Here is a 10,920-nt window from a genome sequence, read left to right on the forward strand (position 1 = left end):
AATTATGTGTTCCAGGTTGTTTGTGTGGTTAACAATTTTAAGGGACGGCAAACAGAGCAAGAAAAATCTCCGATAGAGAATTTGGCACAGATGCCAATGATCAGCATTCCTCGTGTAGAAAGCCCATTGGAGAAGGTAAGTCTGATGTTCCATTCAAGCTAGATGGGAAATTTTCCTCCTCTGAACGCCATCATTGTCCCTTGGAAAAGTTGTAATATAGAGTAGAACATGAAAGCACTTGCTTACTATTTAGTGCATTTTACAGCTGTTCTGTTCTTAATGTTTATTTTATTCATATTTTCCAGTTATCAATTATTATTTTTGAGGGGTACTATTAGTTCATTGGATCTAGAAGATAAGATGAGCATTACTTGCTTGGTACCATAATAAATATGGCTGTATGGATCTTTATTAGTTATCATAAGAAATGTAGAAGCGTTTACTATTTTATGACAAATTATTTAGTCATTTTGAACTTTCTGTACTAGAACAGTTAAGTATTTAAATGCTGTAGCCAATTATAAGGTATTCTTTGTCAAACGTTTTCTCAATTACCTTTCATTCCCCAAATTAGACATTTTCTAGAACAAAATGTGCTGTCATAAAGACGCTGCTAGTCATGCTATACATACTTAAGCCAGTTAACAGGCTTTGGATAGAAGTACACAATGTCAAAGTATCTAATGTCCCCTCTCTCCTCTTGTGTAAAATAGGTAAGGTCGTGTTATGAACCAAGTGGCCAACTGCTCTTTTAGACAGTATAATATAAATAGAAAATGGTCAGTGGATGTTCAGACCCCTGGTTCCCTATAAAACTAATGTGTCATGCATTGCTCGGTTTCTCCAATCCCCACTATGATTAAAGATGGCCCTGGTTCAAGCCTGTTCAGTTTCATTCATTAAACTACAATAAAAAGGGTACCCTATTATGACCATATTTGTAATCTATGGATAAACAAGCCACATTGGTTTTTAGGAGTTTAATACTTTTCTTCATATGTCACTTTATAAAGATTTTAAAGAACTGGAAATTCAGTAGATCTCACATTTAATGCAAAGTAATGAGTTCCTCTGCGGGGAATGACATGGCCATCAATCCAGGGTTTCCAGAGGAAATATGCCAAATGGATATATCTTCAGAGGACTGCAACATTAATTTTTTTTTTTTTTTTTTAAAGAAGATGTGTTATTCATACATGCTACAAAGTAACATATAAATTAGATATTTGCCAGAGGTTTATGCAAATATAGTCATTAAAATATGCAAACTGATTCACAGATCATTTCACAAATATCAAGCTAAAAGCCACAGAAAAAAGTTTTCAAACCACATACTGATGGACTTTCTTTTAATAAAAAATCCATACTTGCATCCAACATCCAATGTTTGCATGAAACAAAATTCTGTGGCTCCTATCGAAGTCACTGGAGCAGCAATCACAAGTATACCAGTGTTCGGATAGCATACATGGCGGCTGCTACTCCCATCAACTAGAAAGGGAGTCCTTCTGAGCATGTGCAAGAAGCATACCATAGCTTTTCCCCTGCAGTAGAGGCAGCCGTAGGAGAATAAATGAAACACAAGGCTCCTTTCTAACAACAGTAACTAAATAACACATGCTTCCGTTTACATGCAGTAAAATGCATTGGAATCAAATATGCATATAACATTAAAATGAAACATTAAAAACAATATATATATATATATTTCCAAAACACCTCCCAGTAGAAATATAAAATAATTAGAAGTAGGGCGGTGTTGGGATGCATGAGTTCTATTTATGCTATAGCCCATACTAAATTTTTAAAAATACCACAGTGGCATCTAACTAAGGTTGTGATATATACATTCTAGTATTTGCCTGCAGATATATAAGGACAGATATAAAGCCCGGTCAGCTCCGGCCCAAGACATAATGCCGCCTCCCCATTATCTACCCTTCCTCTGCCGCCCCCCGTTATCTACCCTTCCTTTGCCCCCCGTTATCTACCCTTCCTCTGCCGCCCCCCCATTATCTACCCTTCCTCGGCTCTCCCTCCCTATTATCTACCCTTACTCCCTCCCCCCCTTTGTACTTACCTTTTAGCAGTCCTGCCGCAAGTCTCCCTGCTCGGTCTCGGTGCTAGCTTGAAATGACATCATCTTCCGGCGCTCAGCATTACAAGCCGGCACCGAGACCGAGCTAGAGGGCTCACGGAGGAGAGAGGGGCGGCGGGCGGGTACTGACAACTTGGTAAGCCAAAACCACTCGGCACCCTCTCTCTCTTCCACTTTCAAAAGTGCCGCCTGGAGCAATTGCCCCACTCTGCCCCATTGTAGGGCTGTTCCTGAGCCCGGTATTTGAGTTGTTTCTAACTAAATGAATACATTGAAAACTTTTTTTCTTACAAAATGATAGTTTATTTATGCATATAAGTTGACCCCGTAGAATGTATGGTTAGTGTAATATGCAAACCTAACTCATGTTCATACCTGGGAACTTGACTGGTTAGTGTATGGTTAGTGTTAGTTATGGTTAGTGTAATGTGTGGGAAATTGACTGATCGGGTTACCCACTTCTCTCCCTCTTCTGGGGAGCAGCATTGCGAGGGGGCAGGGGTAGCCATGCACATGGGTGGGCTTAGTATTACAATCTGTGGGGTTAGTTGTTGATAAGGGACAGGGTTAGCCAAGGTAACATACAATGGTATGGAAGTGGGAGGAGAATTGGTCAGGGAGTGGGCATACCTTAACACCACTCGCCTGCCCCACATAAGAATGGCCCAGACACTCAGGGTAGCGGACCTTCACTCAGAGACTCTGGGTGAAATCTACATCATTCCCGGGTATACCCATGTTTAGTATATATCAGTCAGAACAGCAGGTTAACCATAACACCTTAGTTTATATTTATTGCACAATACATGGTTATATATAAACATCAATTCTGGTGCTTCAAGAAGTAAAGCAACCATGGTGATTGCTCCACCTTTACAACTTTGCAAGACCTGCTCTTTATACACTACCCACTATGTGTCTCTACGCAAATGATCCAAACATCATTCGGAATTATATATTATTTATTGTTTTATATAGCGCCATCATATTCTGAAGTGCTGTACAATATACCTTAGTTGATTTTTTTTTTTAGAAGTTATATTTTTGTGTTGCTTTACAATACAAACACAAAATGATAATTTTAGTACTTTCTTACTTCCATACCACTTTGTTACCAATTGACCTCCCGTATCTAAAATGAACACAAAATTGCAAACCCTCTCTGAATGAATAGGGATTTTTTCTCTTTCTGGAATAAAAAGCTTTCAGAGAACATTTTAAATGCATTCCTGGGAGACAATGCATACAATGTCTCCATGGCAACCAATGAGCATGTAGCAAAGGGCTTTCTCTGCTTCTCTCGGTTGATAAAAAGGATTAAGCACACCAGCCTTTGAATCTTACCTGCCTGCCCTCATGTAGAAACCTCATCATTCCAACATTGAAAGCAAGAAAACCCAATGTACTGCAGCTCTTTCATTATTGAATCATTTAAACTTGGAAACTCCAAATAAGTTACTCAATAAAAAAAGACATAATGTGAATATTGGAGAGCGTTAACAATATTTACCTGATTCCATACAAACTAACATTCACATTTTTGCACCAATAGACTTACAGTGCATTCCTTTTCAAACACGCTGGGTTAAACATTGTATCTACAAAATTATCAAAGTATTTTCTCACTACAATGTTATTAAATGACTTATCAAAGGTTATACATATCCTAGCTCTGCTATATCTAGCATAGTGATATCTATCAGTTCACATTAGGAGAAGCGTTGCTTAGTATTTTTTTAAATATCAGGGGTTTGAGTCACTTGAGTCAACCTCCCTGCTATAATATGGAGGCAACATCTTAACATAATTGAACGGAAGATTCACGTATCAGTAGGCCTGGACTGACAATAAACCAAAAACAACAACAGAGTAGGTATCAGTGAAAAGGTGATCACCCAACCTGGTATGCCTGGACTGGCAAACCAGGTAAATGTCCACAGGGCTTGTAGCTCAAAGTGCTGCACACTTACTTTTACAGGCAGATGATACACAGCAAGAGCATAAGAATGTACCGTCCAGCTGCGTATATCCAGCCTGCGGCCTCACATATGTCATTTAGCAGCTGTTGGCCTTAAAGTGCCATTGCTGTTTTTCTGTCTCAGTCCAGCTATGAGTATCAGCTAGCCAAGTTTAGTGTTCACGTCACAAAAATGATCAGTTATGGTTTGGGTTATATTTTTCCTTGAAGTAACACCATGGAAATCCCTATAAACAATGGAAAGAGAATTAAATGCATAAGGTTCAACCCTTAAGTAGTCCTTGGTATCGTCTTAGTCACTATAGCCATATATCTATCCAATGTGTGCTTACATTTCCACTCATTGTGTTAACCTTAACCACTTATGGTACGGCCTTCTCAACAAACTAAATATAAATGCTTTTTTAGCAATAAGTGCCTAGTGTGAGATTCATTCATTTTTTTCAGTAATTAAATTGATAAAAGAATAAAACAAAGTTAGTTTTGTAATTTACTTTTTAATTTTAGGATTAAAATAGTTTTCAGGTATTATGCACATACATTGCATTCTGTTTTAGCTGGATTGTGTGAAACTGTGTATTTTTGCCATGTGATTTAATTATTACTGTAAACCATGATTAATGAGGCTTGCTGAATTGTTAATGGAGGGTAAATGGAACACAAACGACATAATGTTTGCATAAAAAAATAATCATTGCAGTGAAAACCAGAGAGCCAAAAATAAAAAGAGCATTCATCATGGTTTATAAAGCTTGCCGCCAAAATGCATTATAATCTGTCTGATCATAACATGACACAGGATTGTTTCTTGGCTATAATGTATGTGAGTTGATAACTCCTTTTAGGTACATTAGACAAAACACACTTATATTTTATGTAGCATATTGTATTAAAAAAAGAGACATTTTTGTTTGGTTATCTTCATGCACGTCGTAGATAAGGAAGGATGATCATTCAGCCATAGCTCTGATTTTGCTTTGGAGTACAGAAAAAATAGCCATGTCTGAAATGTTTATAACAATGAAAAATATATGCTTTCCTTACAGAGCCATCTGGTGATTGAGACAAGGAAGAGATAGTACTGCTATACATTTAGAACCCCAGTGGTCTCTGTATAAGACTGTATTTTAGCAAGTGGGGCTGGAAAGGGAGCATCATGCCCTGTCTTTTTATTTTATTTTAATTTAGAGCTAAGGTGAAGTGAGATCTGTATCTCCAAATTCCAGTGTTCCCTGTCTTACATCACCAAAGATTGCCAAATTATTCCTAGGAAACTTAAATAAATGTTACAGGGAGAATCTCAAAAGTATACATAGAATGATTCTGCACTCAGGATAATATCACTGCTTTAAGGATATGTAACTAGTATGTATGCTGTAGGCTAAGCGACGTCATAGCGCTGAAACCTGTGATGAAGAAACTGAAACACCAAATTCACTTAAGGCTCGGTTTGGAAGACTCCTGTCTTGGATATCTGGGCAGAACCGTTTTGAACACCTTCACAAAACAAGGCAATAAACGTATGTGCGCGTCAGCGCACCTGTGTGTTGGAGTGGGGTGTTTGGCTTTTAACCAATAGCAATGCTGACTTTGTGTGCAGGTCCAATCTTCAAACTTGCCAATATGGCTTACTTAGTATAGCAAAACATTTCCGCTTCATTTCCCAGCAGTTTCCCAGCAGTGCCTCATCATCTATTAAGTATTTTGAAAAAAGTTACAATGACGAACCTGAAGAGCATTATTTTTATATTTATTACTTAGTGCTGAATGAAAACGGCATGTAGTTGACCTATACCAATAATCCTTTTCACAGGAAATTTTAAATGTTCCTTGAAAAATAAACTTGTTGTCATACATGCTCTGCAACATTCAGAGAATTAATTAAACATTGCCTTGGAGTACTCAACAGCTTGTGGCTGTGAATAAATGTGCAGTATCCCAGCCAGAGTTGTACTAAATTGCTTTTACGCTGTGCACTATTTAAGTAAATCACACTATTTTTATTCTTTTTAATCTAGCTTTAAACCCCATGATGTCTTTTATTGCACAATGTATATGGTATGATTAATTGAAGGTTTGTAGCTTTACAAACAGAGAAAGCCTCTCATCACTGGCTATTCCTCTTCATGAACCGCACATTTAAAAAGTAGGCTAGGAAAACAAAGAGAGACGATTAGTAGTTCTTAGCAATATATTTATAAACCCCACAAAGGTTTAAATGATTCATTTACCTGCACTCAACGTCTAATTTATGACATGCATCTTCCTTGTGTGTGTGTGTGGTTTTTATATGTTTATTTAATGTCTACACTTCCAACATAGCAGGTGATGTATTTCAGCCTTGAACATTTCAGCTCGTTTGTAGTTTATATTATTAAAGAGCTAGAAAGCTTTACAAAACTACCAAGATGTCCACTAACGTTGATCTTTCCCACCCCATGCTCTTGACATTGCCCTACTCCTTTTCCCTCCTGCTGACAAGCTCCATGCTCCTTCCACTAACCACCCCATGCTTGCTATTGGCCACCAGACCCCAATACCCACGAAAGGGGTCAATGATCTCCAAATGCTGGAAAGGGGCCACCTAGGCCCGGAAGACTGCAAGGGCCCACAGTGAGCCACGTGGGAAACTTGTGGCTAATCAGCCTAATGCTTGCTTTGACCCCATAGATGGGTACTGGTTGTATTTCCCTGGTAGTGGCCCTGTTGCCACTCCACAACTTTATTGCCATTGAATAAACATTAATTTTATGACCATAATTTTACCGTACTTCCTTGTAGCTTCATTTTCTGTAGGTGCCAGGACATATTGGTTTATGTTGAAAGGGAGCAATGACAGAAAGAATAATCATGCAAATCAGATCAAGATGAATGCGACCCAGCAAAGCAGGAATCACTATACAGTGACAGGTCAACTTTAACTGCTGTCCAGATATAGAACAAAAGTTAACAGTAACTTAGTGATGAAAATGTGCAGTCCTTCCAACTAGATAAGCATGTTGAGTTTTTTACTTTTTCCTAAAAGGAAAAAAATATTCTAGTTTCAGTAGAACAAAATATTTTGTATTTTCCCTCACAGTAGACATGGGTATCCTGAGTGGGTAAAGATAAACGTTTCAGACCACTGGATTAAGACTTTGGCACCTAGCTGCAATAATGAAATAATTCCAGACGCTAACACTGAACCTCTTGGAGAAATGCCCTATCTATCATAATTGTTATTGGGTGTATTCATTTAGTAAGGTTGGATGTGATTGGTAGTTAAAATTCTCATGAAAATCAAAAGAGGCACATGGAGTATTCTTGTTGGTATTCCATGGTCCGGTGGTAGCAAAAAATCTATTGCTTTATTTAATCACATTTATTTTTAATTTACACTTATTTTAATACTAATATATTATTTTTTAAACACAGATAATTTAAAAGTATAATACTAACTTTATAGCGATCAATAATTCTTGATTGCCAGGCCCCAACATCATTGCTCTTAGCAGCTCACGTTCCAAACACGTTTTAATACAGCATTCAGTGAAAGATAACGATTTTGCAAAGATTAAATGGTACAACCTGAAACACCAAAATGTCAAACATAAAAAGCTAGATTTTCCATCACAGAGAGCCAATTCAGATGCAAAGTCAATTTTTATATTGAAGCAGAAGTATGGAACTAGAAACGATGAAGGAATTTAAATCGACTGGGTTATTACATTATTGCCAGCAGATGTTAGCTAATTAGTAAAACTTTAGCTGTAATTATTATATAGATGTAATGAATCTTAAAAATATGGAGCTAGATAATATCTTTAAGACAGCCTGAAAGAACTTTTTTAAATGTAATGAGATCATTTTTACTAAATGTTCAAATGTACCATGACTTGTCTAATCCAAATGACAATGATGTCCAAGTACATACCCTCATTCTATGCCTGGGCATAACCATCCTAAATATGAATTTTTCCCAGCATTGATTTGTTATTATGTAAATACTCTTACTTTTTTAAAGCATGGCAGTTTACACAGATGTGATTGAATGTAATTGTAATGGATATTGTAACTTGGTGGTCCAGGGGATTGGCACCTGATGGATCGTAATATCGCTGAAGAATAAGTGATGGGAAAGCGGGGAAAGGAATCCATTTCAGGAATATGATGAAGTTTTATGAGTTTTCCTGCACACGCCAAACAACTCCATGAATAAAACAGTATTTCAGTCCTAAATCACGAGCCACTAAAACAATCAGCGGTCAGACCTAGTCATTATCATATGATAAAATACAACGACACAAGTACAATGTAGGTATGAGATACAATGTTTATTCATGAGGTAGAGTATGCTTTTCAGAACAGCCATCATGGACACAATCACTTACATCTTGTATAATGTACATATTTGTTTATAAGGTGGACATTTCTTCCAGTGGTGCTAATGTTTAATTGCAACTGGTTGGAATAAATCGGAAACGGATTTCCACAGTATGACAAGGAAGAGTTTTCTGTGATATGAAAGATCTCCCCTGTTGAAACAGCACGTTCTTTAGTCCCTGTAGTTCCCTACTATAACATTGAAACACATCATCCGATTATATAACTGTACTGAAGGTTTATTTAATATTTTAGAATTTTAGTTTGGACTGATAAGTAGATGTCAACTAGCAAGGCAAATGTAGGACAAAACAAATAAAATGTCATTTTGTATATTCTTTCAGCTGGAACAAGTACAACTACATGGACTTATATAAAACTCCAATGGTCAAAAACCATGGGCTAATCTAATATGTTTTGTCAGCTTTCAAATGCCATTTTCATGAAATAAATCCAATTCTGCAATCAGGGGCTTGTGAGTAGCAATTAATAATGAAAAGTAACTTTAATATACAACCAGGAGGTTATATGCCAGTTAATTAATTGGTCATTACCATTAATTCTACTAAAAAAATAATTTACATACTAGAAGTGCAGAAAACTAATTTCCTGATATCTATTAAAGTTGAGAGACAGATGGGAATGAAACTAGATTAAACATTTATATATTTTGATGTTGGTAGAAAAATAACTGGGGTAATACTACGAGAGAGATTAACTAATTAATTCACTGATTAGGGTGATTTAATATCTAGAATATTCTGGGAAAGAGCAGGAAATAATAGGAATAATAGGAAATAGGTCGATTTTGCTCAGGAATATTTTAACATGTATTCCATGTATATTTTGCGTTATAAAGGTTATAGGGTAACCCTTAGACTATATATATATATATATATATATATATATATATATATATATATATAGTCTACTATACTCTATATATAGTCTACTATACTCTACTATCTATCTATCTATCTATTTGGTAGATAGATATTTCTATTTCTTAACTGGATTTTTCTTAAGAATTTTCTAAAATGCATATTATGCATTGTAAAGGTAATAGAGTGACCTCTAGAATTATATATCTACCCAGTCATTAACTCTTTAATTATTTTAGTTTCTTTTTGTCTCCATAGAACCACATCACCGCCTTTGCAGAGGTCACATGATGTCGAAAACAATGCTTTCTCTCTGCACTGGACATCCTCCCTGTTCACAGTCCACCCATCTGAACCAAGATGTATTTGATAAGAGCTGGAAGTGCGAGTTACAGTTTTCTGGTCTATTTAATGATTTTTACGGTATCAAAAATAGTGTCCACACCTGACAGTTGTTTTGTAATTATACCTTGTTTTCCTTACTTTTTTGAGAATACCATTGAAGATGTGTAGAAATACGATAAAATACGTACACTAGTTAGTATGTACAATCCCCACAACTGTTGATCCTTAGAGCTTTTTACTGATCCATGTACAGTACCTAATAAAATCAAACATTTTCCGTTTCTAAACTCATTGTACAGGTTTATTTCAGCTATTATAGCATGAGATAATCCCCATTCAGGAAAATTCTGTATATATAAATAAAAAACTTATTTATGTTCTGTGCTAAATACTGTTTGCACATGGTATTTTGCTAAATATTTCACTATATGATTTTTACTTTATGTTATTTCAAGACTGGTGCTTATGTTTCGAAGGGAAAATGCAAATTTTTACTGTAATAATTAATGTATCATAATTAAAAATTTATTTATTTGGAATATAGTGTGTTGACTGAAGATAGGTCTTGTCTTTATTCCTTGTGTTAGGTTTCTGTGCATCTGAGGGGAAAAAAATGAATACATTACTATATATTACAAATTTCACTGCAATACAGCTTACAAACAGTCTAGAACTGGATAATAAAACATAACTAGATATACAAAAAAAACAAAGTATTTCATTATATTTAAATGTGCTTTAGTGGTAATCAGGATTTGGTATTCCAAATGGGATCCCAGAAAACAAAAAGGAACCGCTCAGTGGATTTCTTGCACTTTAAAAAGCAAAACAACTAACACCTGGTGTATAATTCTATTTATTATAACTCTTATAATAAGGAGCTAGTTATATCAGGCTCCAAAATGCTGCTTCGACTAGTTTTTAGGCCCTTATACCAGCATGTGACACCATATGAAGATAACTTATATTAATTAGTCTATTACCATGTTTTAATATGGAAATGCCATTAATGAGAAATAGTGCCAGCTGACCTGAAAATCTGTCAGCAAAATGTATAGATCATTTTCTTTACATCATTACATACTGTTTTCTGTTTTGATGAGAGTCCTTTTTAATAATAATCATAAAATGGATAATAGTGGGAGGGGCCAATGGTGGCATTCATGTTTTATACAGGCCCTTCCAAGACATCTGCTATCATCCTCTGATTAAAACCTGTCCAAACACTTATATTGCCTTTCCTGGTGCTGTGAATA

At 35.9% G+C, this 10,920-nt stretch overlaps 1 protein-coding gene across 1 annotated transcript in view; it reads left to right on the forward strand.

Moving 5' to 3' along the window:
• The window catches only part of PLPPR5 (phospholipid phosphatase related 5), a 72,305-nt gene extending 62,102 nt beyond the window's left edge, over positions 1–10,203 (forward strand). The window contains exons 5-6 of the mRNA XM_053468711.1: positions 16–135; positions 9,578–10,203. Of these exons, the coding sequence (XP_053324686.1) occupies positions 16–135; positions 9,578–9,610 (153 nt within the window). The 3' untranslated portion in view covers positions 9,611–10,203. The remainder of the gene's footprint in view (positions 1–15; positions 136–9,577) is intronic.
• Positions 10,204–10,920: the final 717 nt, after the last annotated feature.

The sequence above is a fragment of the Spea bombifrons genome, chromosome 6 (genome assembly GCF_027358695.1).
Source record: "Spea bombifrons isolate aSpeBom1 chromosome 6, aSpeBom1.2.pri, whole genome shotgun sequence".
Classification (NCBI taxonomy): Eukaryota; Metazoa; Chordata; class Amphibia; order Anura; family Pelobatidae; genus Spea; species Spea bombifrons.